The sequence below is a fragment of the Pteropus vampyrus genome, unplaced genomic scaffold, assembly GCF_000151845.1.
Source record: "Pteropus vampyrus isolate Shadow unplaced genomic scaffold, Pvam_2.0 Scaffold24, whole genome shotgun sequence".
NCBI classification, from domain to species: domain Eukaryota; kingdom Metazoa; phylum Chordata; class Mammalia; order Chiroptera; family Pteropodidae; genus Pteropus; species Pteropus vampyrus.
Window position 1 is genome coordinate 10243930 of NW_011888805.1, and position 23326 is coordinate 10267255.

The 23326-nt window shown below is 37.3% G+C and overlaps 1 protein-coding gene across 1 annotated transcript in view; it reads left to right on the forward strand.

Annotated features, from left to right (window-relative positions):
- MAP3K5 (mitogen-activated protein kinase kinase kinase 5) overlaps positions 1-22918 on the forward strand; it is a 168962-nt gene extending 146044 nt beyond the window's left edge. Inside the window, exons 24-30 of the mRNA XM_011356168.2 lie at positions 1187-1372; positions 4635-4740; positions 12536-12779; positions 16948-17060; positions 17772-17884; positions 19385-19461; positions 22150-22918. Of these exons, the coding sequence (XP_011354470.1) occupies positions 1187-1372; positions 4635-4740; positions 12536-12779; positions 16948-17060; positions 17772-17884; positions 19385-19461; positions 22150-22267 (957 nt within the window). The 3' untranslated portion in view covers positions 22268-22918. The remainder of the gene's footprint in view (positions 1-1186; positions 1373-4634; positions 4741-12535; positions 12780-16947; positions 17061-17771; positions 17885-19384; positions 19462-22149) is intronic.
- The last annotated feature ends 408 nt before the right edge of the window (positions 22919-23326 follow it).

Below are 23326 nucleotides of genomic sequence, written 5' to 3' on the forward strand. Positions count from 1 at the left end.
ACTTTAAGTGTAATCTAGTTTGTGATAAGGGAAGGAACAAAGTTTATAATTGTTCCCAGTCTGATTTTAAAATAGTCCCTTAATGACAGCTTTCAAGCTTTTCAATATAATCTTTTCTGATGAAAAAATAAACATGAGAGGGAGCTCCCAGACGAAAATATATTAAGAGGAAGAACTTGATGGTGCATTTCTTTTATTTTAATAGAGTACTAGAAATTGTAGTTTTCACAGCCCAGTTGGGGAATTTAATTTGAATGATGATGTAACAAAATATAATATGAGATAGAAATGAGCATAATAAAAATCCTGTTTTTTAAAGTTAAAAGAGGATAAATAACATTCTACTATGTTTCCTTTAAGAAGGCAATGTTCCTTGTGCAAAATAAAAAATTCAACTTGAGAGAGGGAAATTTGTTTAAACATTGTATTTTATTTTTAATATAGAAAATATTCCATTGATTCATTCTTATAACTTGCCTCATTGGTGAGTAATGAAGTGCTTCAAGGATCAAGTTTGAAGTGAGCCCCTTCATTTGCAAGAAATTGACATACTTCAAGGGTAATTGAAGTGCTGGGGACATGTAGGTAGACACACGTAGCAATGAGAGAAATAGACTCAAGGAATTCCAACCATAGTGCCTAGCTGAGCCTCACAAAGACTAAAAATAGAATGTGATTCCAAGGGACTTCCAGTTCTAGGAAGTGGAAGTGGCTCTCTTGGCGTGCCATTTCTGTTAGTGTCCTCTCCCTATCAATTGTCATTCTTCTGCTTCCTTATGACTGGGCATACTCTTGCCCCTGTTTTATGACTTCCCTCTCTGGGCAGACTTCGAGTTTGAGGTCCTATGGCTTATGGCCTCAATCTCTCTTTAGTTCTCAATTAAAATTTCTGAGAGCAAGAATCTTATTGCCTCAACCTGTCCCTGCCTGGGCAAAGCTTTGTATGTCTGACTGTATCATGGCTGTTGGCCAACATATGGAGTAGGTGCCCTTCCTCCCAAAGTCTGATTATTTCTTGGTAGATGAGCTGGGGAAGGCACCATGTGGTTCAAAGATGGTCTTTTTTTTTCTTAACAGGAAGCATTTTGAAGCCCAGTCCTCAGTGGGGGCTGTGGGAATGGCAGGTCCATGACTGATATGTCCAGCACAGATCAACTGACAAGGTTGTTACTATTTTTATTCACAGGGGGCTGAAGAACCTAAACTAAAATGGGAACACATCACAACCCTCACCGCAAGCCTCAGAGAATTTGTAAGATCCACGGACCGAAAAATCATAGCCAGCACACTGTCAAAACTGAAGTTAGAGCTCGACTTCGACAGCCATGGCATTAGTCAAGTCCAGGTGGTACTCTTCAGTTTTCAAGACGCTGTAAGTGTGATCCTTTGCCAGTGTTTTTCTATGTACTGCACCTAAAATTAGTCAGAAAAATAGGATAAGATGTAAGTTCTGTTATATTTTGTTTCTTCAATAATTCTGATGAACTCTCTTCTCTTTGGATGATAAATAAGTGTGAGATAGTTGCCTGTCGGTGTACTTGTAAGCATGAAATTTGTTGTTGTGTGTGTTTGCATCCCCCAAAGTTAAATAACATAAAATTGAACACCATGGAAAGTAGTAAACCTCATAAACATCTCCCATGGCTGAACTTCTTATGAAATCATGAAGTGGGTCACTGCTTATTTTGGTGACTTTAGCAATAGAACTATTTTAGTCATGCACTTTCTAATTCTGTATGAGAGATGCCATCTAGTGGTCATTGAGAAAAACGTAACTGAACAGATTGGAATGGCCACTGCTGAATCAAACCCCCAATTTTTTTTCCAGTTTTTCAGTTTCCATCCAGAACATGTTAAACATGTTCGTTTAATAAATAGCCACTATATTTTCTAGCCCTCAATATATTTCTGAGAACAAGGCATCACTGAATGAAAATTAATCTACACGATCTCATAAGACAATGCTAAGGATTCCTCTCAAATTGAGTTGCTGTGAACATAAATTGGAAATCAGTCTTCCAAAAAACATGATTCAAAACCATATGTGTTTTTCTTGAATGAGACTTATTTGTGAAACTTTGTACCAAAAAAGCCTGAAGCCACTCCCAGAAGGCCCTTACAAGGTATAGGAGATTGAAACAAGAGAGTTCTTGACAGTGTCTGGTATGAATATGGAAGCACTTTGCATAATTTTATTTAAATTCCAAAAATTAGTTCACTTTTAATGTGTTTATTGCTCCTATGTAGATGGCACCTTGATAATTATATTCGGAGCATCAGATAGTCCCTAATTTAAGACCAAATTATAATCCTTCAATAGCCACTAATGTTCTCTGAGACTCTGTGTAAGCCACCTGACTCTGTGCTATACTGTAGGTGGGGACAAGATTCCTGACTTGATAAGGTCATGGGAAACGAAAGCAACTGACAAAGCCTATCACTAATATCGAAATGCTAAAGCATCCTTGTGCTGCAACTAGAAAGACCCAACCATCTGCAAATATAATGAAATAATTTAATGAACTTGCACTTACCCATACGTTTGGCTTCCAGCCTAAAGGTTGGAAAGTCCAAAATTGGCCCGTAGAATTCAGATTGAGAATGGTTTAGTTGTAATCCTGGGTCTTGGGCCAGGAAACACACACACACACAAATACGCACGTACGCACATACACACTGGTCTTAGTCACTCACTGTCTGGAATGAGAATGAACCCAAAGAATGGGCTCTGTGTAATATACTGTTTTTAAAAAGCTCTGAGGAGCAGGTCATGCTTATATAAGATTCCCTCTTCCAGCTTGCTGTGTGTGTGACTCTTGAGAGAAATATTTTAGTTTACCAAATGTAATACCCAAATAAACAGCAAAATCCTTTAAGAAATGAAGGTACCGGGACAAACTCATTCTGAAAGGATTTCCTAGAACAAGTAAGAACCTGGCAGTGGTTTACTTCTTTGGGAGCAGCGACTATGAGGAACTCCTGAGACCTACTCCCTTCTAAACTGGGGGATTTTGATGAAGATGGACCAAGGGCAAGAATGAGCAGCTGGAACTCCAGCTTTTGGCATAGGACTGCTTCCTTTAAGATCTCTTGTTGGATATCTATTGGGAAAATAGCCTCTTTTCTTAGAGGCTGGTGTCAACCAGCAATTAATAGAGTTAACCTAAATTTTAAATAAGCCTCTCTTAGCCTTAAGATAAAGGTTATTTTTAAAAGATAATGCATATGGTTTATGCAAACAATGGAATATTATTCACCCTTATAAATGAAGTTCTGGCACATTACATTAAGTGAAATAAGCCAGTCACAAAAATACTGTATATTTCTACTTATATGAGATACCTAGAGTAGCATTATTTGTAGAGACAAGAAGGAGAATGGTGGTTGCCAGGGGCTGGGTAAAGACAGAAATGGGGAGTTATTGTTTAATGGGTACAGAGTTTCAGTTTTCCAAATTGAAAAGAGTTCTGGAGATGGACAGTAGTGATAGTAGCACAGCAGTGTGAACGTACTTAATGCCACTGAACTGTACACTTAAAATGGTTAAGTTTACAGTTTGTGATGGTACATTTTATATTATGTGTATTTTACCACAGTTTTTAAAAAGAAAAAAAGGTAATGCATATATCTATTTCAGTATCTATTTAAATGTGTGAAATATTACTAGTCTCTTTAAAAAGATACCCTTACAACAAAGCTTTAAAAAAATTTTTTTTAATTTATTGGGGTGACATCAGTTAAGAAAAAATTGTGTTGGTTTCAAGCATACAATTCTGTAATATATCATCTGTATATTGCATTGTGTGTTCACCACCCAAAGTCAGATTTCCCTCCTTTACCCTTTACTCCCTTTGACCCCCTTTACTCTTATCTACCTCCCCGCTACCCCCGTTTCTCTCTGGTAACTACCATACTGTTGTCTGTGTCTATGAGTTTTTGTTTGTCTTGTTCATTTGTTGCTTTCAGTTTTATAACCCACAGATGAGTGAAATGTTATGGTTCTTGACTTTTTCCATCTGACTTATTTTGCTTAGCAAGAAATTCTCAAGATCTATCCAGACATTTTTGATGTGAACAGCTTTTTTGGAATATTTTAACAGGTTTTTCCTCTGTTTACAGAGATATAAACAACTGTGGGAAGGAGATCAGGCGTGCACTGCGGCACACCTGGAGATACATACATGCTCATTTCTCCATTTTCCTGCTTTTCCTAGTCTCCAGAATAAGCCGAAGCACTTGGTTGTGTTAAACAGCAGAATCATAACATTTAAGAACAGCGTTTACTTATATTTAAAGTCCCTTAGACTTTTTTCCTCCTTTATCTTCTACACCATCCAATCTGCAGACATCACGAAAGGTGGACGTTGCATGTTCTGAGTCCCAGTGAAGCACCATTCCCATTTAACTACACTGCCTTTCATTTAAGTAACATATTGGTTGACATGGGGTTCCCTGAATTTTAGATTGAAGGGACAATTTTTCATTTCTCAGTGACGTAAAGAAATGATTCACAACTCAAGGTGAAGAAACCATTTTGTTATTTTGTTGTTAAACTGTCATCCAAATGCTAGCATCAGCTAGGTTATTTGCAATCAAAAATTATAGTGAGACTAAACGTCACTCTCTTTCTCCAGGTCAATAAAGTCCTTCGGAACCATAACATTAAGCCACACTGGATGTTTGCCTTAGACAGTATCATTCGAAAGGCGGTGCAGACAGCCATCACCATTCTGGTTCCAGGTCTGGGATATTTAATTACTTTGTAAATATTTAGTGTTTGATATTTTATATTACTGTTTATCTGTCATTCATGGTGTCTCCTTTCTACCTTAGCCTTTTTTTTTTTAATCTTTTCAAAGCCAACAAATAACATTTATCTAGGGCATGCAGTCTGAGCAGTTGTACACTAAACAAAATGTTTACTGTGAGTGAGAAAGACTCACTTCCTTGTCTTTAAAGAGCATATTTGGATATGAAGAGAGAGAAAACTATACAGGTGACCCAAGTACATATGCATTTCAGTGTACAGATAATCTGTGCCCACAAAACACATCCCTATGTCTTTAATCAGTGGTTCTCAAACCTACCAGTGCATTGAATGATGTAAAGAGCTCTTTAAAATAACAGCTTTCAGAGCTTCATCCCAGAATGAGTGAGAATCTATTGGGGAGAAATCCAAGGAATCTGATTTTAATACAACTCCAAGTCACTTTGATACACAGCCAGGTTCGGGAATCACTGGTCTAGAAGAATCCAGCTATATTTGCAGTGACATACAAAAGAGGTAGTGTTGATGAAACAAGGTTTTATGGAGTAAGCAAGGGATGTATTTATACTCTATGGCAGATTTCCGAAGTGTTTTGATAGTCTACTCAATAATAAAAAAAAATTAAGCAAAGCTCTTCCACCATATATATGTATATATGTGTATGTGCACAGATAGGTTTACATACATAAATTTGAAACATTTCTATTGTACTATTTTGTATATATATTATAAAGCATTCTAAAGTAGAAATTCAAAAAGATAAATATGAAATATTTTGAAATTTAGGTTATTTATAAATGGTTCTATAACCATCCACTCTTCTAAGTTATGGAGTTCCCTCTCTTCTCTCAGAATACCTTGTTTGACTTGAGAGTGAAGGCACCAGTGTTAATCTTTATATTAAACATTAGTAAACATTAATTTATTTCTCATGTAAGAAAGAAATATAAATAGAAGTTCTAATATTCCTGAATGTGCTGTTTCCTTTACATGGAGCACCCCTCACCCACGTCCCTCTCTAGCCTTGTACCTTTGCATACTTGAAACTAATAATAAAATTTAAAACAAACAGACAAAATGCACCTCCTTCTTGAGTCCTGACCCACCACAAAGTCTAAAGTAGGCTCCCTGTGATTCTCTTTCCTTAGAAGTGGTTTTTCCCCATCTGTGATGCTTGCCACAATCTGAAACTGCTTTTATTTTCTTGTCTAATGGCTGTTTCCCTCACCAGAGGATAACTGTGTCTGTGCTTTATTTTATTCTGTGCCAAGCATATTGTCCAGCACAGTACCTGGAAAACAGTAGACCCCTGATATATATTGGTTGAAACAATAGTAAATGAGTTTCATTTCATTGTAACAAATTAAGGTAGAAATTCTGCATAACTTAGAAAAAAATCTAGAGAGGCTTTAAAACAGATGACTAGCAATTGGGTGTGAACCTGAGGAATGTAAAGCTATGTAAACTTAGTGTAATGCTGTAAGAAAATTAACAAATACTTAGTATTTAGATGATTTGTCATTTAAAAGCTTGCAAGTAGGGGAATGTACTATAGAGGGATTATATTCTCAAATGATACAGGATAGGTATGAATCAGTAAAAGGAATAGGTGTAAACCATGAGTTAAACATAGTAGTAACCTAAATTAAGAATGCTCAAATGAGGAAAAGAGAAATTATACTTTGAAATAATTTAAATAGCATATAAAGAATCTTAATCCATTTTTTTAAAAACTTTTTAAAAATAGATTACCTAAATGCAATGAATTGTATCCCAGAACTGAGAAAGAACATCAGTATAAAACTGGTGGAATCTGAATGAAGTCTGTAGGTTAGCCTGTAGAAGTGTGCCAGTGTTAGTTTTGACAAATATATCATAGTTATATAAGATGTATGAAGGAGCTGGGTGGAAGGTATATGGGAATTCTCTGTATTATCTTTGCAACATTTTTGTAAATATAAAATTCTTCAAAAACAAAGTTTAAAAAGCACACTGATTATCATAATGTAGGTGAAATGCTGTTAAGTTCAGGGAGAGTGACAGGAGCCATGTCTCCTCGCCTGGCTGTCCCAGTGATGGACACTGCTTTAACCCAGCCTATTTATGTGTAGAACAAGGCACATTCTTTATGAAAGGAGTTTGCTAAGGAAAGTTAGTTGTCTTTCCACTGTGAAGTTGGTTTCTTTGAGGCCACCAGGAGTCTCAGATAACAATTAAAATTATTTGAAAGGATTTTTTTTAGAAGAAGGTTACATGCAGTATTTTTTGTATTTCTTTTAGGATAGGGGAAGGCAGTACATACCATACACCATTATAGAAATGATGAAATATATGACCAAGGTGAACTGATTCCAAGCATTTGACAGTTCCATAAAATTTCCAAATGTCCCTAAGGGTTTTGTTATACAACTAAGATTCAAGGAAATTACATTAAAAATGCCTGTCTTCATATTTCCCTGATAAAAATTCCTTTTAGATGACAAAATGCTTCAATTAACCAACCAATTTTTGAAAGAAATAAAGGAAAGAACAAATTTAAAAGTATACCATAATTAGCCCATATATTTCCTAGATCCGTTTGGGGCAAGGACCCAGATCTTGGTTTCTAAACACCATTTCTCCAATAAAAGGAATCAGAGGTCCTTGGAGAAATGGTTGGTTCCAGGCCTGAGGCAGGGGAAACACAAGACCAATCTAGAACATCTTGTGATGTCAAAAGTAAGGAAAAGCACCCCTAAAAGGATGGAAGCTTATTGATAGGACACTGGAGACAGCTGAGGAAATTCCTAAAAGTCTAAGCCAGAACAATTTGAGCAATAAAATAAAATAAAACAAAATAATGACAGCATTGGATTATAGCACATAGAATAAACAAAATGCCTATGTGTCTATACTGCTATAAGTAATTAAATAAATATATGGAGGAGAAGGACCAGCTCTTTGTTTTAGTAGAATTCCAATTAATAAATATAGAAGGAATGAAAGAAATAGAAAATCACCATTAGGCAAACAAAGCAGTGATAGTTACTGCGAGCAAGAATTATCAATGGCTGCTAAGAGTAGTAGTCAAAAGAGTGATGAGAAACAGGACATTTGAATGGACTCGAAGTATCTCCCCACAAGACCTTTACTAATTACAAAGAGTAAACTGTGACTTTACAGTGGAGGAACCTGGCAGACACCCCTTTTACCAAATGATCAGGGTAATCGTTGCTAGTAATAAGACACATCAGCATCATATACCTCCTGATATGATGCACTTAGAAGGGTACTCTTGTGTATTCTTGCCAAAAATGCATAACCTCGGCCTCATCACAGCAATATATTGTTGAACCAGAAATGAGAGACATAGTATGAAATAACTGACCCAGTACACCTCAAAAGTGTGGAGCTCATGGGAGATAAAGAAATGTAAGAGAACTGTCACAGATTGGAAGAGACCAAGGAAATAGGAAAACTAAATGCAGTGTGAGATTCTGGATCAGTAAAGGACATCAGTGGGAAACTGGTTAAATTCAAATAAGGTCTGTAGATTAGTTCATAGTATTGTATCAGTGTTAATTTCCTGCCTTAGATGATAGTACTAAAGCTAAGTAAAATGTTAAGTTTAGGGCAAGCTGCTGAAGGATATATAGGAAGTCTGTGTACTATTTTTGTAACTTTTCTGTTATTCTGAAATTATTTCAAAATAAAGAGTAAAAAATAAAGTGCCCAAACTTTCCTCCAACAAGAGTACACAGAGCAGAGAGTACAGTGCAAGCTCCTTATGAGTTTTTTCTCAGGCTGTTTTCTCACCTGTCATCAAGAATCAGCCTTTAGATCAGCAGTCCCCAACCTTTTTGGCACCAGGGACCGGTGCTCCTATGATATCTAATGCCTGACAATCTGACCTGGAGCTGAGCAGTGATGCTGGCACTGGGGAGCAGCTGCAAATAAGATGGAACTTCACTCTCTGGCCTGCCACTCACCTCCTGCTGTGCTGCCCTGTTCCTAACAGGCCATGAGCTGGTACCGGTCCATGGCCTGGGGGTTAGGGACCCCTGCTTTAAAATGATTGGCAGCATTAAGTATCTGTTGTTACTCTTCAAGTGCAGGCTGTGGGTGACCAGATTGAGAAATGCTGAGCATAGAGACCACCTTGGTGGTGCCTAGGTAGAGAGAACTGATAACGTAGGCATACTTCCTATAGTAATGATAATTTTAAAAACTGCTTAGGCTCTTGGTATTGCTACCAGTTGTTAAGCTGAATCAGTCATGCGCCCCATGTCCACATTAATGTAAAATGACCAGCATTCTGTGCCAAATGAGGATCTTAATGCAGGTATATGCTGCACTGACAAGTATTGTGATTTTATTTGGCATCATAAATACCCTGTGCTACAGCAGCTTGTTATAGTTATTTTCCTCTAACAAAATAACCAATTGGGGTGTGAGGCGGGGTAGGGAGATGGGAATAGTATTGTTTAATCCCATCTTGCTCTTCTGGAAACACACGCAGGCTCTAAGTTCCCACACGTGGGTTTATATGCCGTCCACTCTTACAGGCCCCCGGAATCTCTCCTTTCTCCTGATCCTTGGCTCCCTCCTGACAGTCCACTCTGCTTTCCACAATTCTCAAAGGCCTCTGGGCCACCATTTGAGCTTCCTTCTCTCAAAACCTCTCCCTCTTTCTCCCCTAAGCCAAGGGTTTCCCCTCCTCCAGAATCCTGCTTAGGCCCCTCTGCCTCCATGAATCCGTCAGTTAGTAAACCACCACTGGCATTAGTGACTGCAAATGGGCCTTATTTTCCACTTACACTCTTAATACATGCACGTGTGAATTATACCCGTAGCTAAGTCTCTGAGAGTATGTAAGATATTTTACTGTATTAATTTGTACTTATAATTTGATGTTATCTTTGTACCTGATCTTATGGCTCTTCTGTGTATTCGTTCTAGTTCTCCTTTAGAGTATTATCTCTAAGGACGAAAACCAGATGCTCTATCTCATTTGCATATTTTACAGTGTGTGATTTGATGATGTGTATATTCAGGGAGCCACCGTGAAATACCAAAATAACAAATATTGCATTCGCTTACAATTTTCTACTTTCTTCAGATTATCTGAGAGAATTTTTTAGTCACTTATACATATGTAAAATGATAACATGATAATTTAAAGTATGCATAGTTAGGGAAATATAAAAGAACATTTAAATATAATAATAAATACCAGAAATCATCCCTCCCCAAAAGTGAGATGATAGCCAACAGAACAGTAAAACTGTTATTTTTATATTTCAGTGTAGAGATCATAAAAGAAATTTAAGAAGAATTGTAGAAAAATTTTAAAGGCCTAATCTTATGTTCGAATTTAACGTAGAATTTTACTTTATTAAGTTACTTTTAAAGTAAATTTTTTTTTTATTATTTCGTTCACTTCTAAATACAAATAATCCTAGTAGAACAACTCTTCCAGTTTGCCAACATTTTTGAGAGGTTAATATGTCTTAGCACCTATACTAGGTGCTGGGTTTACAAAAGTAAAACACTTGATTTTGAGTCACCCCTAATATAGATGGATTAGGAAATGGGATTTTGGAAAGAGAAAAATAATAATGCAGAAAGCAGAGTAGAGATAGAGTCTGGTTAACCTTAAGAGATAAAGGGCAAGGATATGGAGAAGTTGGAACCCTTGTGCCCTGTTGGTGGGATTGTAAGATGGTGCAGCTACTATGGAAAACAGTAAAGTGGCTTCTCAGAAAATGAAGGATAGAATTACTATATATCCAGCAATTCCTTTTATGGGTATATATACAAAAGAATTGAAAGCAGGATCTCAGAGAGAGAGATTTGTACACACAAGTTCATAGCAGCATTATTCACAATAGCCAAGAGGTGGAAGCAACACAAGTGTCCATTAACAGATGAATGGAGAAACAAAATGTGGTATTATAGTTACAGTGGAGGATCATTCAGCCTTAAAAAGGAAGGAAATTCTGACACATACTACAAGATGGATGAACATTAAGGACATTATGCTAAGTGAAATAAGTCTGTCTCAAAAAGATAGATACCATGTGAGTCTACTTATAGGAGGTATCTATAGTAGTCAAATTCATAGAAAGTAGAATGTGGTTAGCAAGGATGAGGTGAGGGCCAAATGTGGAACTGTTGTTTAAAGTTTCAGTTTTCAGGGTATACTGTTTCAGTTTTGTAGGATAAAAAAGTTCTGGAGGTTGGTTGAAAAACAATACACATATACTTAATACTACTGAAGTTTATACTTGGAAATAGTGAAAATTTTAAATTTTACATCATGTACTTTTTACCACATAAAAATAAAAGTTAAACAAACAAAAAACAGACAGATGAATTTAGGGCAACATCAGTCTGGCCCTAAGAAGAGTACTCTGGTTTTCATTATGGGTAAAAGATGACTTCTTTTTTTATTTTTAGATTGTTGAATTTGAAGTGACTGCCCAATAGGAATATCTAGAAAGTGTTAGATATAATAGAATCAGAGCTAGAAATATAGTTTGTTATCCACACATTACAAATATTTAACCTTTATAGGTTTTAATGAGTTCATCATGGCAAGTAAGTTGAAACAAAATAGTGAAAGGTAGAATTCCAGGTTCCAGCTTTTAAGAGCAGAGAATAGGCAAAAAGACTTTCAAGAAGAGAAGCAGCAGCCAGAGGTTTAGAGGAAAAATACTATACATAGGTCCAGGAAAGTAAGGAAAGAAAATTACCTAGTGGATTTGGCAAATGGAGGCCTTTGGTTGCCTTGCCATAGTGGCTGTATTGGAGCCCTCTGTCCCACACCCAGGCTCTTAACCTATGGTTTATGGATCCTTGGGACAGGCTTCAGAGAGTCTGTGAACCCTCAGGAAATCTAGGCAAAATGTGTGAATGTGCTTTTCTTCTGGGGAGGATCTGCGTGGCTTTCCTCAGAATCTCAATGGGTTCTGTGATCCGATAAAAGTTTCATGGGCCATAGTATATGGAGCAAGATCCAATATTTCTGCTACCCTGATTTCACTTAAATTATGAATTTAACTTCTTTTTCTGGGCCATTTTGAGAATGTAATCACAATTTATAATATTTTTTCTATGGGAAGATATCATCCAAATATCTTGCTGAAGTAACATGCAGATGAGCTCATGTTGTATAGAGTGCTTATGTTGGAGACGTAACTTTTGGACTTTAAATTTCTGTGGTTAGTCAACAGGTCAGAGTAGGACACACATTAAAAATCAACCAATATTCAAAAATAGAAATCTTACTAGAGAATATTAGCATCTGTGGCATTTTCACTACTCTCCCCAAACCCTTACATTTTCACCATTACAGGCAAAAAGCATTGTCTACTTCCATTGGTTTAGATAATCTCTATATTTCACCTTCCTCGTTTCTGAGCAAGATAATAGTTGCTGGATATTATATAATCTAAAAAAAGGAATTGTATAAACAAATTTTTATATTCTCAACAAGTATTTACATAATTGCCTTTCTGATTTTAGTCTTTTTCCTACATGTCTTGTGAGCAGTGTGAACATTTTTCTTCTGTTTGAATTAGATCATTCTGAATGTTTATATCTTGTGAATGTTGCAAATTCACCAGAAGAATAAACCTGAATTAATGCTCAGAAGTTCACCCTCACTTTTGGAAAAGCAGTTTGGAAGGTGTATCGTATTGACAGCAGAGGAGATGACATTCATGCCTTAAGAAATTAAAGCAATTGGTCATATTTTATTAACACTGTTGATATTGTGCCTCACAGAACTAAGGCCACATTTTAGCCTTGCTTCTGAGAGTGATACTGCGGATCAAGAAGACCTGGATGCAGAAGAGGACCACGAGGAACAGCCTGCAAATCACATTGCCCAAAGACCTCACGCCATCATTGAAGATGCTGTGGCTACCTCAGGGGTGAGCACGCTCAGTTCTACTGTATCCCATGATTCCCAGAATGCTAACCGATCACTGAATGTACAGCTCGGAAGGATGAAAATAGAAACGAATAGGTAAGTCCTTTTCTGACATGGGTGAGTTTTTTCTGACATTTATATAAGTGCATGTATGTTGGGTCTATTTTAAAGTTTGATCCACAGAAAATATAAAATATGATTCCTTTATCCCATTCATGTAAACTTGATTTAAAGCCTTTCTTTATAAAACAAAAGAGATTTATCTTAGTCTCTTAAGTCATGTCCTGCTTCTGCCAAGTCAAGCCTTCAGTACCTTTTTCTTGATCACTGCTTAATCTCCAAGTGCACCGAGATTTTCAGAGTAATTTTGTTGTAACTTCATAGAGTATCTTGGATGAAGACTCAGAGCAGCTTGTGCCATCCAACAGATAGCTCAAAGACAGAAAGCCCATGCTCTTGAAGTATCAAGTTTATTCAGTTCATGTGGTAACAGAACCTACATGATCGGGTTATTAAGAAAACAGTAACTATTTCCTGCTCTTCACAGATGTTGGCATAGTTCAAGGTCTGAATCTTTATGATTTATAGCTTCCTGTGCTGGCTACGGTTGACATGTGGGCAACTGACTTTATGACTCTACATTTATAGTGAAAACTTTTTTTTATTTTTTAGTAAATCAATAAAAGTTGTTTAAATATTTAGAAACCTTAGTTGAAAATACTAATTTATTCACGAGGGAGATAAAACATTTATTTCTAGTCATAAGTTTAGAATTTTAAGGTTAAGCTTGAATACCAAACTTAGTATGAGGAGTACAAAGCTCATCTTACATTCAGAAACATGAATTTTTTTTTGCATAATTAAGTAAATCTATACATGTATTCTATGCTTTACATACAGAAATCTTTCTGAATGAAGGGCAAGTGTCTTTCTGACTTCCATATCTCAATCTTGACCTCTGAAACCCAGTTCTTTACTTATCATCTCTACTACTTAATGGAAAAGAATTTGAATCTTTTCTGCTTTGAGATTTCTGTCTAAATCTCTTGTGTCCATCATTTCCTCCTATTCTCAATAGTCCAATTACGGTACTCCATCCATTGTAGTAGGTGTTAACTTTAGTCACTTCTCTTTAGTTGACTCTGTTGCCCAGTCCTGAATGAAGTTGTTTTTCATACCCCTCTCTGATCTCTAGAGAAGGAAAGTTCACTCATTATTGTTTTGGTCCAGCTACCCCACCCACCCCCTTCTACCCATGGCTTCCAGTCATAATTATACAGAGAGTAAAGCTACTTTATTTACCAATGAGCTGGTATATTTGCTTCTCTGGCCCTAAAACTTTCTGTCCACACACCCTGGCTTACGTCAGCAGAGCCTGCTTCTACTAAATGCAGCATTTTCCTTCTCTCCTTAGCCCATTTGAGTTACCCTGTCTTACCATTCTGTCTTACTGTTTACCATGCTCGTGCCATCTGCAGTCCCCAACAGCTGCTTTCTTCAAGTCCTCACATCCCTTTCCTGAGGATTGTCAGCTGGCTGAGGGCCTGCTTCCCACATCTGCCCATCTCTGTTGAAAAGACTAACATTTGCCACATTTCATTATTACATTAGCATGTATGTAAGTTGCATTTTTCACAGAAACCCACATATTTATGCTTTTTTTCCTCTACGTATTTATACTTGAATCTGTATCATCTACAGGATTATCAGCCTCCTTTTTTGTTTTTTTTTTAGGAATATCTCCCACAGTTTCTCCAGCACCCCCAGAAAAATGAAATGAGGCATAACGTTCACTTCATTCATGATTTAAAGAAAGGGCAGCTGCTTCAGTACGTTCAAGTACTGAGCAACGGAAATCAGGGACTGGTCATGTCTATGTTGATCCTTGTCATTTCAGTTGACTATAACTTGATATATTGAAGTACATTTACTGCAAAAGAAAAAAATGTGGGGGAATTGTTAGTGTATTTTTAGGAAAGAGTGTAGCCCTCATGTTAGAAATCTTAAGCTTTATATTTAGAATAATCACCAATGAAGGTAAATTAGGTTTATCCAGCTCTTGATTATTAGATCACCCATAATTACTCAATGGAAAAAGTAACAAAATGGCTTTAGAATATATGTTTTACTTATATTTAAGGATATGTTTACATAGAATGTTCTGAAAATAATTCACACAAGGTGTTGGGATAATAATGTGAAACAATAATGCATAGTTAAAATCTAACTCAGGAGGAGCTATATGTTTATCTAATTTTCCTCTCCTACTCCCCCTATCCACATTAAAAAAAATTGACCACAGGGCAGATCCTTGCCAAACTTTTCTGGAACTGAGAGGCAGGCATTTGAGTTGGTTTCGAAAGCCTTCCCTACTAACTGAAGACAAAGTAAAAATAAAACTGGTATACTGGATGTTCTTAAAAGAAATAATTTTGAGAGGTGGATTTGAGACAAATAAGGAGGCCTGTCAGTACTTTGCTTCCAATGTTAAGTTCTGGCTTTTAAAGATAAAAAGAGAATAATATAGTCTAGATAAACAAGGGTTAAATTCTAGCAAATTTCATTGTGGTCTTTGAGAAAACAAGAATATACCATCACTTTTCTATACACGTAAATTAGCAAGGAAGACAAAAATATATACCGGACCAAAGAATTGCCAACTTAAAAATTCATACTGAATTTGCTGTACATTTCTTTGAGTATCATTCCTTTTGGAGTGGATAAAAGTCTCCCTTAATCCTCTGCCTCCCTCTTGCTGTCAGCTCTTTCTTACTGCTTGGTCCATCTGAAAGTGCACTGCTTACTCCCAGTTGTCTTTAAACAACCTATGTTCCCCAAACCACCTTCCCTGGCGGCCTCTCAGTGTGTTTTCCTTTTGTCCCACCTCTGCTACCTACTCAACAATGATCCTTTCTCCTACCTGAGAGCCTCATGTATCTGTGTCCTGTTGGAAAGGGGTGGACCCTGGGGATCAGGGAAGGAACCTCTCCTAAGTCCCGTGAGGGTTGTTTCCCAGGGCCTGAGGCTGCAGCAGGGAACTGAACAGCCCTTATTAAAAGCCAGGCACTTCAGCTATCTGTCTCATTTAATGCTCACAGTGATTCAGGAAATTCCCCTTTTCCTTTTTACAAATAAGAAAACTGAAGCCCAGAGACATCAAGTAATTTGTCAAAATTAATACGGGCAGTGTGTGGCTGACCCAGGATACACACCCAGGGCTGTCTTTCAGTTGTACTTGTGGTGCCTTAAGAACATAACAGCTGATGGAGAAACCAACTTTTGGAATAGAATCTGGTCCTGAGTTCAGTCTATCAATACTCAGAAAACGAAACAAATATAATTTGCTAAGAGCTGTAGGGTATGCAATGGTTTATCTTGATGATCTTATGAATAATTAGGCATCTCAAATTATAATTCTGAATCCAAGTTTCTCAAAGATAGTTTTCTAAAAAACCAGAGCGCCTCTCTTCATAACTTGGAATATTTTTTCAAAGAAAAGTGTTAGAATGGTGAGTAGGTTACCAGTTGACTCTCAATTGTACAGTGACCCTTTCATGACTGAGAAGGATGATATAAATGTGATACCTTAGTTTCTTTGGAGAATGCATTAGATTCCAACTAGGAACTGAATGTACCAGGAATATGGCTATCCTTTTTCTCATTTTACCACCCCCTTGGAAGGGAGAGGAATAGTAGTAACCACAGCAACCCCAATAATAACCAGTAACATTTATTGAGTGATATGCCAGATACTATAAGTGGCCTCACCTATAGTTTTCAAATTTTCATAGTTTAAAAAAATGACTAGCTTTCTGCTTTGCATTATTATATTACCCATATTGACCAACTTTTTTTTTTAATAAAGAGCCATACACTGTGTGTATGTGTGTATATAATATATAACTTTTTGCCATTTATGGTCATAAAAAGAAACAATAGTTCAAAACCTCTGAAGATTTTGGCAGACAATGGGAGATGGAGGTTTTGAATTCCTATCTGAAAGCACACTGTCTTCTAGAGCTTTGCTACTCAACATGGGGTCTGTGGACCAGCTACTCGAATAACACTAAATGCAGAATCTCAGGCCTCTCCCCAGAGCCTCTGGATCAGAATCTGCATGTCATTGAAATCTCAAGGGTGTCTTTGCTCATTTGTAGCTTGAGAAGCCCATGTCTAGAAGGTCGGAGACATTAATTTGTCAAAGGTCACTTTGTGGCTGCTCCAGCTATATTATGCTGTCAACTTATGTCATTTTCTTTTGCAGATTACTGGAAGAATTGATTCAGAAAGAGAAAGAATTACAAGCACTCCTTCTTCAAGCTATTGAAGATAAAGACCAAGAAATTAAACACCTAAAGCTTAAGTCTCAACCAATAGGTGAATAAGCAGAAAATTTTAAAGTAAATTGTTCAATCAGGTTGCCACGGAAAGCTGAGAAAGCCAATAGGCAGTTTTATTTCATGGCTTAATCACTTGTACCACAACTACAAGCAGAAATTACTTTTAAATATCCAATTCTTAATTGTAGCAAACTATCGTTTCTTATAAATATAGTGAAAATAAGATGAATCATAGTCATCTTTTCCTGAGATTATATATTATTGAGGTAAATAGGGCTCTCCACCTTTTTGTCTTTCTTTTAAAGAGTTCAGATTGAGATTACTAGAATAAAATACCATTTTTGTCATCTTTGCATTTGTAGTCTATATATTCTAGTGTTTTCATATTTATTGCAAATAGTGGGAAAAGATTTTTATAATAATCAGATTCTCTATTCATTATGCTCGTTTTTATTGCATGAAAAACACACCATACAGTTTTGGTACACCAAGTTTATTCTGAGAAACTCTAAAATTGATAGGAAAGTATAAATGTCATTACATTACTTCTTCTGACTGTCCATTTACTAGTAATTAAATAGTCTTTAAGCATTTTATTTATATTCATACTACCAATCTCAGTTGTTTCTATTAATTATACGCTGATAGAGCAAAATCTTTTCAAGTATTGTTGACTGGGAGGGTCTCAGATGTCCTCTGTTAGGTAAAGCTAAGAATGTCCTTACCCGCCTCCTCAATTCTCTTATAGATATTCCTGGATTGCCTATGTGTCACTTAACTTCTTCTGGCACAAATACTGAAGATTCTGAACTTATTGACTGGCTAAGAGAAAATGGAGCTGATGAAGACACTATAAGTCGGGTAAAAAAAACTATCTGTAGGGCATGCATTAATTCACTTTATTTCATAATGTTGAGTGCCTACTATGTGCTAGGCACAGGGGATACACTATGGAGCAACTCAGACCCAGCCCTGCCCTACTAGGCTTATAGACAAGAGCAGGCAGATGATAGTCGGATAATGCCACAGAGGAAAGTATAATTATGTCCTAATAAATTTTATGAAGGAAAGGTTGTCAGGGGAGATGGAGGGAGGGAGAGGATGGGGAAGGTTTTTTGAGAAGGTGGTGGATGAGTTGACGTCTAGGACTGTGTAGGAATAAAGTAGGCCATCTGTGTGTGTCTTGGGTGGGCAGACAAGAAGGGGAAATCGTTCAGGGATAGGGGTGCAGATGTGCAAGGCGATGAGTTTTGTGATCCAGGACCCCCAAGGATTTTTATGGTTTTGAATTGAAAATAACGAAAGATGGAAAAATCAAGACAAAAATCTGTTTTTAATTCTCTTTCATTATCTTCTTAATTCTCTTAAAATATTTTTATACTCCACTGGGTCACGGCCATTTATTGATACTTAATAAAATATACCTAGTTAGTGAATTTATGTCAGGAGCACTTTCTCTATAAACCATATTATATCTATATAATCTAATTCTCTACTCCAAATAGACTTTTTAAATCAGCATCCTTTAGCATTTGTGTTTTAAGATTTACATATATACACACAATAAGAGGTTATATTTTTATTTTATAGAAAAGGCCTCTTAATGAAATTAATTACATTAATTTCAGTTTTATATTTAAATTTTAAAAATTACTATGAATAAAGATGACTTTTCTTTTGACCTGATAATTTATTGAACCACTAGATAAATGTAGGGTCTCCTAAGAAATCTGCATTTAACAAGTTATAGCCACCTACATTTAAACAACTCTCTTGCCTTGGGAAAATAATGCATCCTATCAAGTTCTCTCAAATATTTATTCCTCAAACTGAGACTCAAATAATAGTTAAGTAGTAACTGATGGTCCACTAAATCATTGCCCTCTTTTTAAGAGTTAACATTAAAATCTTAAGTTTAAATTCAAGACTCTGATTTGCTAATGGTTATTATAAAGTACTTTTTATGAGACATGAAAAGAAAGTTGAGAAATGTGTAAGTAATACCTTTCCAGGAACACTTTTTATCTAGAGAAAAGTAGAGCCGTACAGTAGCAAACTTCTTAAACTTCTTATGAGCAGCAGATGTAATTACAAGTGAATCCTATCTATTCATTAGAAGATAATTCAGAAATTCTGTGTTGCTTATAATCTCTATGCATTTGAAAGTTATATGGATATATCTCTTTGTAATATTTTGTAATAGGGAACTTTCCTCTAATAATTCTAGAAGATTGTGTTTTTAGTGGCTTTCCTTTTAGGTTCATTTTTTATTATTGCCAATGTTTACATTATGGATAGAGTTTGCTGTTTATTAAAGATGTATAAAACTTCTAACTTTTGTGCCTCTTTTACTTTCTCCAGTTTTTGGCTGAGGATTTTTCACTAGTGGATGTTCTCTACTATGCTACACGTGATGACTTAAAATGCCTGAGACTAAGGTAACACTTTTCTTTGCCTTCAGTTGTCATGATGGCAGGAGCACTGGGCTGAGATCAAGAAGTCTGGGTTCCTGCCTGGCTGGGTCCCTAACTAGCTCTAACCAACTCTGCAGGCGTGGGCTGACATCTCTGGTTCTCACTTGATCTAAGTAAACTGAGTGAGTTGAACCAGAATATTATATATATATTTTTGTCTTTATTGACATTGTAAAATTCTTTGAGTTTTTACATTGTACAATTCAATGAGTTTTTTCCCCACTTATATGTGGCATACAATATTATACCAGTTTCAATTGTATGCACAGTGATCAGAGATCCACATAACTCACAAAGTGATCACCCCACTAAATCTAGTACCCCTCAACCCCCTTACATATTTATTACAACATTATTAACCATCTTCCCCATGCTACACTCTACATCTCCATGTCTGTTCTGAAGCTATCCATTTGTACTTCTTAATCCCTTTGTGCACACAGCAGTTCCTGGTGCCAAAAAGTTTGGGGACCACTGTGTGCACCTTAAATACATTAGAATTTTGTCAATTATATCTCAGTAAAACTAAAACAATAAAAATAAGGTATTGAAACACAAAAAATATATATTAGAACCAGACTATTTGTCAAAAGAAAGAGTTTGGACAGGGGTCTCCAACCCCCAGGCTGTGGACCAATAACGGTCGGTGGCCTGTTAAGAACTGGGCCACACAGCAGGAGGCAAGCAAAGCTTCATCTGTATTTGCAGCTGCTCCACAGCGCTAGCTAGCATCACTGCCTCAGCTCCACGTCAGATCATCAGCATTAGATTCTCATAGGAACACTGGTCCCTGATGCTGAAAAAGTTGGGGACCACTGAGTTTGGGGAAGGTACGAGGTCTGAGCCACATCTGCCAGGCTCACCTCCCAGCATGGACAATAGCTGGCACATAGCAGTGCTTCACAAATTCTCAGAAAATGAATGAATGAATTTCAGGAAAAAGGGGGTGGTGGAGAGATAAAAGAGAGTTGATGGAGAGATGAGGGCAAATACAAGGGGGAGAGAGAATTCACAAGGAAAGAGAGGGAATTCACAAGGGGCAAAGAGAAGGGGATCAGGAAAAAGAAGAGAGAGTGGCTGGTACATGTGGAAGGCATCAGTGGAGAGGTAGAGACTGCTGGGCCTACACAGGAAGTGAGCAGCCCAGGGCACACTGTAAGGGGTTTCTCTGCCCTTGAAGGTCACACCCTGAGGACAGGCCCTTCATATCTGGGTGCCCGACAGAATTGCACCTGGATTGTCAGGGCAGGAAGCACTCCTGTGATCCCCTTGTCCAGTTCCCTTCACCCCGGGGCCTAGAGCAGCTGAGACCCAGGGAAATTAGATGATGAGCCCCTGCCTGGGGACAAGATGGAACTGTCTTCTCTATCCAGGCAGACGTGGCCACCAGTCCCCCGCTTCAGTCTTCCCTTATTCCCCAGGTGGGCTGGTCGAAGCTATGTCTCCCATGCTGACCTTATTCCCTGGGGCCCCTCACTGCCCACCTAGGCCGCTGATGCTGACCAGGGAAGATTTTGTTGAGTACTTTATTGCCACCGTCTAATGACTGTATAAAATATGTATGCTTGGTGAAGGGGAGAGAGAGAATTTTCATTTTTCAGATTCATGAAGCAGAATAAGAGGATGATTAAAAAGTGTGCCTGTGCCCCTGCCAGGGTTGGGGCAGCCAGCACAGAGGCCTCACTGGGGCCAGTGCCAGGCTGCGGTGGGGCCGGGTGAGAGGCCTTGTGCCTGGGAGGAGATGGCAAATCCATCCAGTCCACAGTCTTGCCAAAGGCCTTCCAGGGCTCCCTGGTGCCTTCGGAGGACAGTCCTCACTCTCCCACACGCATTCCCAGCCTCATCTCTGACCCAGGACAGACCACGTGCAGCTCCCTTATGTGCTCTGGCCCCTGCCTGGCTCCCCCACTCCTGCCCTTCCTGATTCCCCAGTGTGGGGCTCTGGCTCTGACTGCACTTCAGAGCGGAAACTGTGGGCTGCTGTGTTTCTCATTCCACAAGGTTGTGACTCCCTGAGAGCTGGGAGGGGTCATGGGGCCTGGACATAAAGGCAGCTCAGGAAAGCTCCTGATATCTCTGTCATCTATCCCTGCATGGGCATCCACATCTACACAACAGTATTACTGTATGCATTTGAACTAGACTATTGTTGAGGACTCTAATAACCAATATTTCCGTATTTGTAAATGCAAATCAACTGGAAGAATATTTTGGATAATATTTCAGGCTAAGACCATGCAGTTATTCTAACGCTGCCTTAAATACTCTGATTTAAATTCCAAACTTAGAAATAGTAGGATGAGGTGCTGATTTGTCATCCAAATACCTATTATAATCTGATAGTTTCTTATAATAATTATTTTTTTCTATCAGGCCAAACATATACATAATTTACACAGACTTCTATTGAAGACATATTTCAAAAGTGCTGAAAATCAAAAAAATGCTTTGGGACCTGATAGTTTGTGGGGGCAGAAAGGAAAAGCATTGGAGGGCTGATGAGAAAAAATATACAAAACGAATACATAGTGACTGATAAGACTAGGATCTTCCTGTTCTGATCACAGCAGCTGAAAGCTGAGCAGTCACTTTTCTGTTTCAAGGGCACTGTTTGAAGTGATCTCTTCACCGCGGTCTTGTGTTTTTAAACAGGGGAGGGATGCTGTGCACACTGTGGAAGGCCATCACCAACTATCGAGAGAAACAGGCTGAACCGTCGCTTAATTTGTTTCCAACCTTCCATGGAGATTCTAAAAATGAACACAACTGATCTTTCCTAAGGGAGGAAGAGTGGAAAGGAGAGGAGAAAGAAGCTGCACTTTAAGTCCAGTATTTGTTTACTCATGTTAAAAAAAATAGACAAGATACACTGAAATTTCCTAACTGCTTCTATTTCTATAATTCTTAAGGACTCTTCATAAGGACTTTAAAAATAATTCTAAACATTAGGATTATTTTAGTCTGAACATTTTTATGAAATATTTTGAACTCAGCAGCTATTGTACTTCAGCCAAATGTTTATTTCACACAAGACAGATATAACATTTCATGTGATTGTGCATCACTGGAACAAAACTAAAATGTGACCATAATTTAGGCTTATGTGTGTTTGTGATGTGCCATAATAATCTGAGTAGAAATGCATAATTTCAATTATTGTGTAAAGTTTATGGGTTTTTTTCGGTATGCACACTCTGAGAGCAATGGTTTTTACTTAGTTATCTGTATTAATTGTTGACTTTATTTTGTAACTTAAGTTTCTGGCCTATCGTACATTTGTTTGAGTCATGTTTGTACTACTGAACTGTACCAGTTGCACATGTTTGAATCATAGTAATGTTAGCTTGTTCTAAAGCTATGCATTGTGTCATACTCTCAAAAGTAAAAAGACTCTTAACATACTGTTTTGATAAATTCTAAAGAATTCTTATTTTGTTTTGACAAACTAGATAAACTGTGTCAAATTCCTAGTTGTTTTTTCAGCTATAACATTAAATACAATCTGTCTTCTATTCAAGTAACCAAAGAACAACTGATATCCAAGTTGTTCTTCAGGGCAACAGAGTGGTAAAAAAAAGAGGGCAAAGAAAAAAGAAAGTAAAAGAAAGTCAGTGTGTTTTTCTCAAGGCCCTAAGTTATCATGAACGGCTGTTGTGTATCTCAGAGGGTCTGCACATAGCATCCCCGTGGAGAACACTGCGTTTTCTTGATTCCAAATCTGTCTCCTTGATTTTAGTTCTCATATTGAGGGAATTTCTTTTTATTTTAAGCCAAATATTATATTTTTTAAGCCTGCCCATATTAATAGGACAAAGACTGAAGTTCCTAG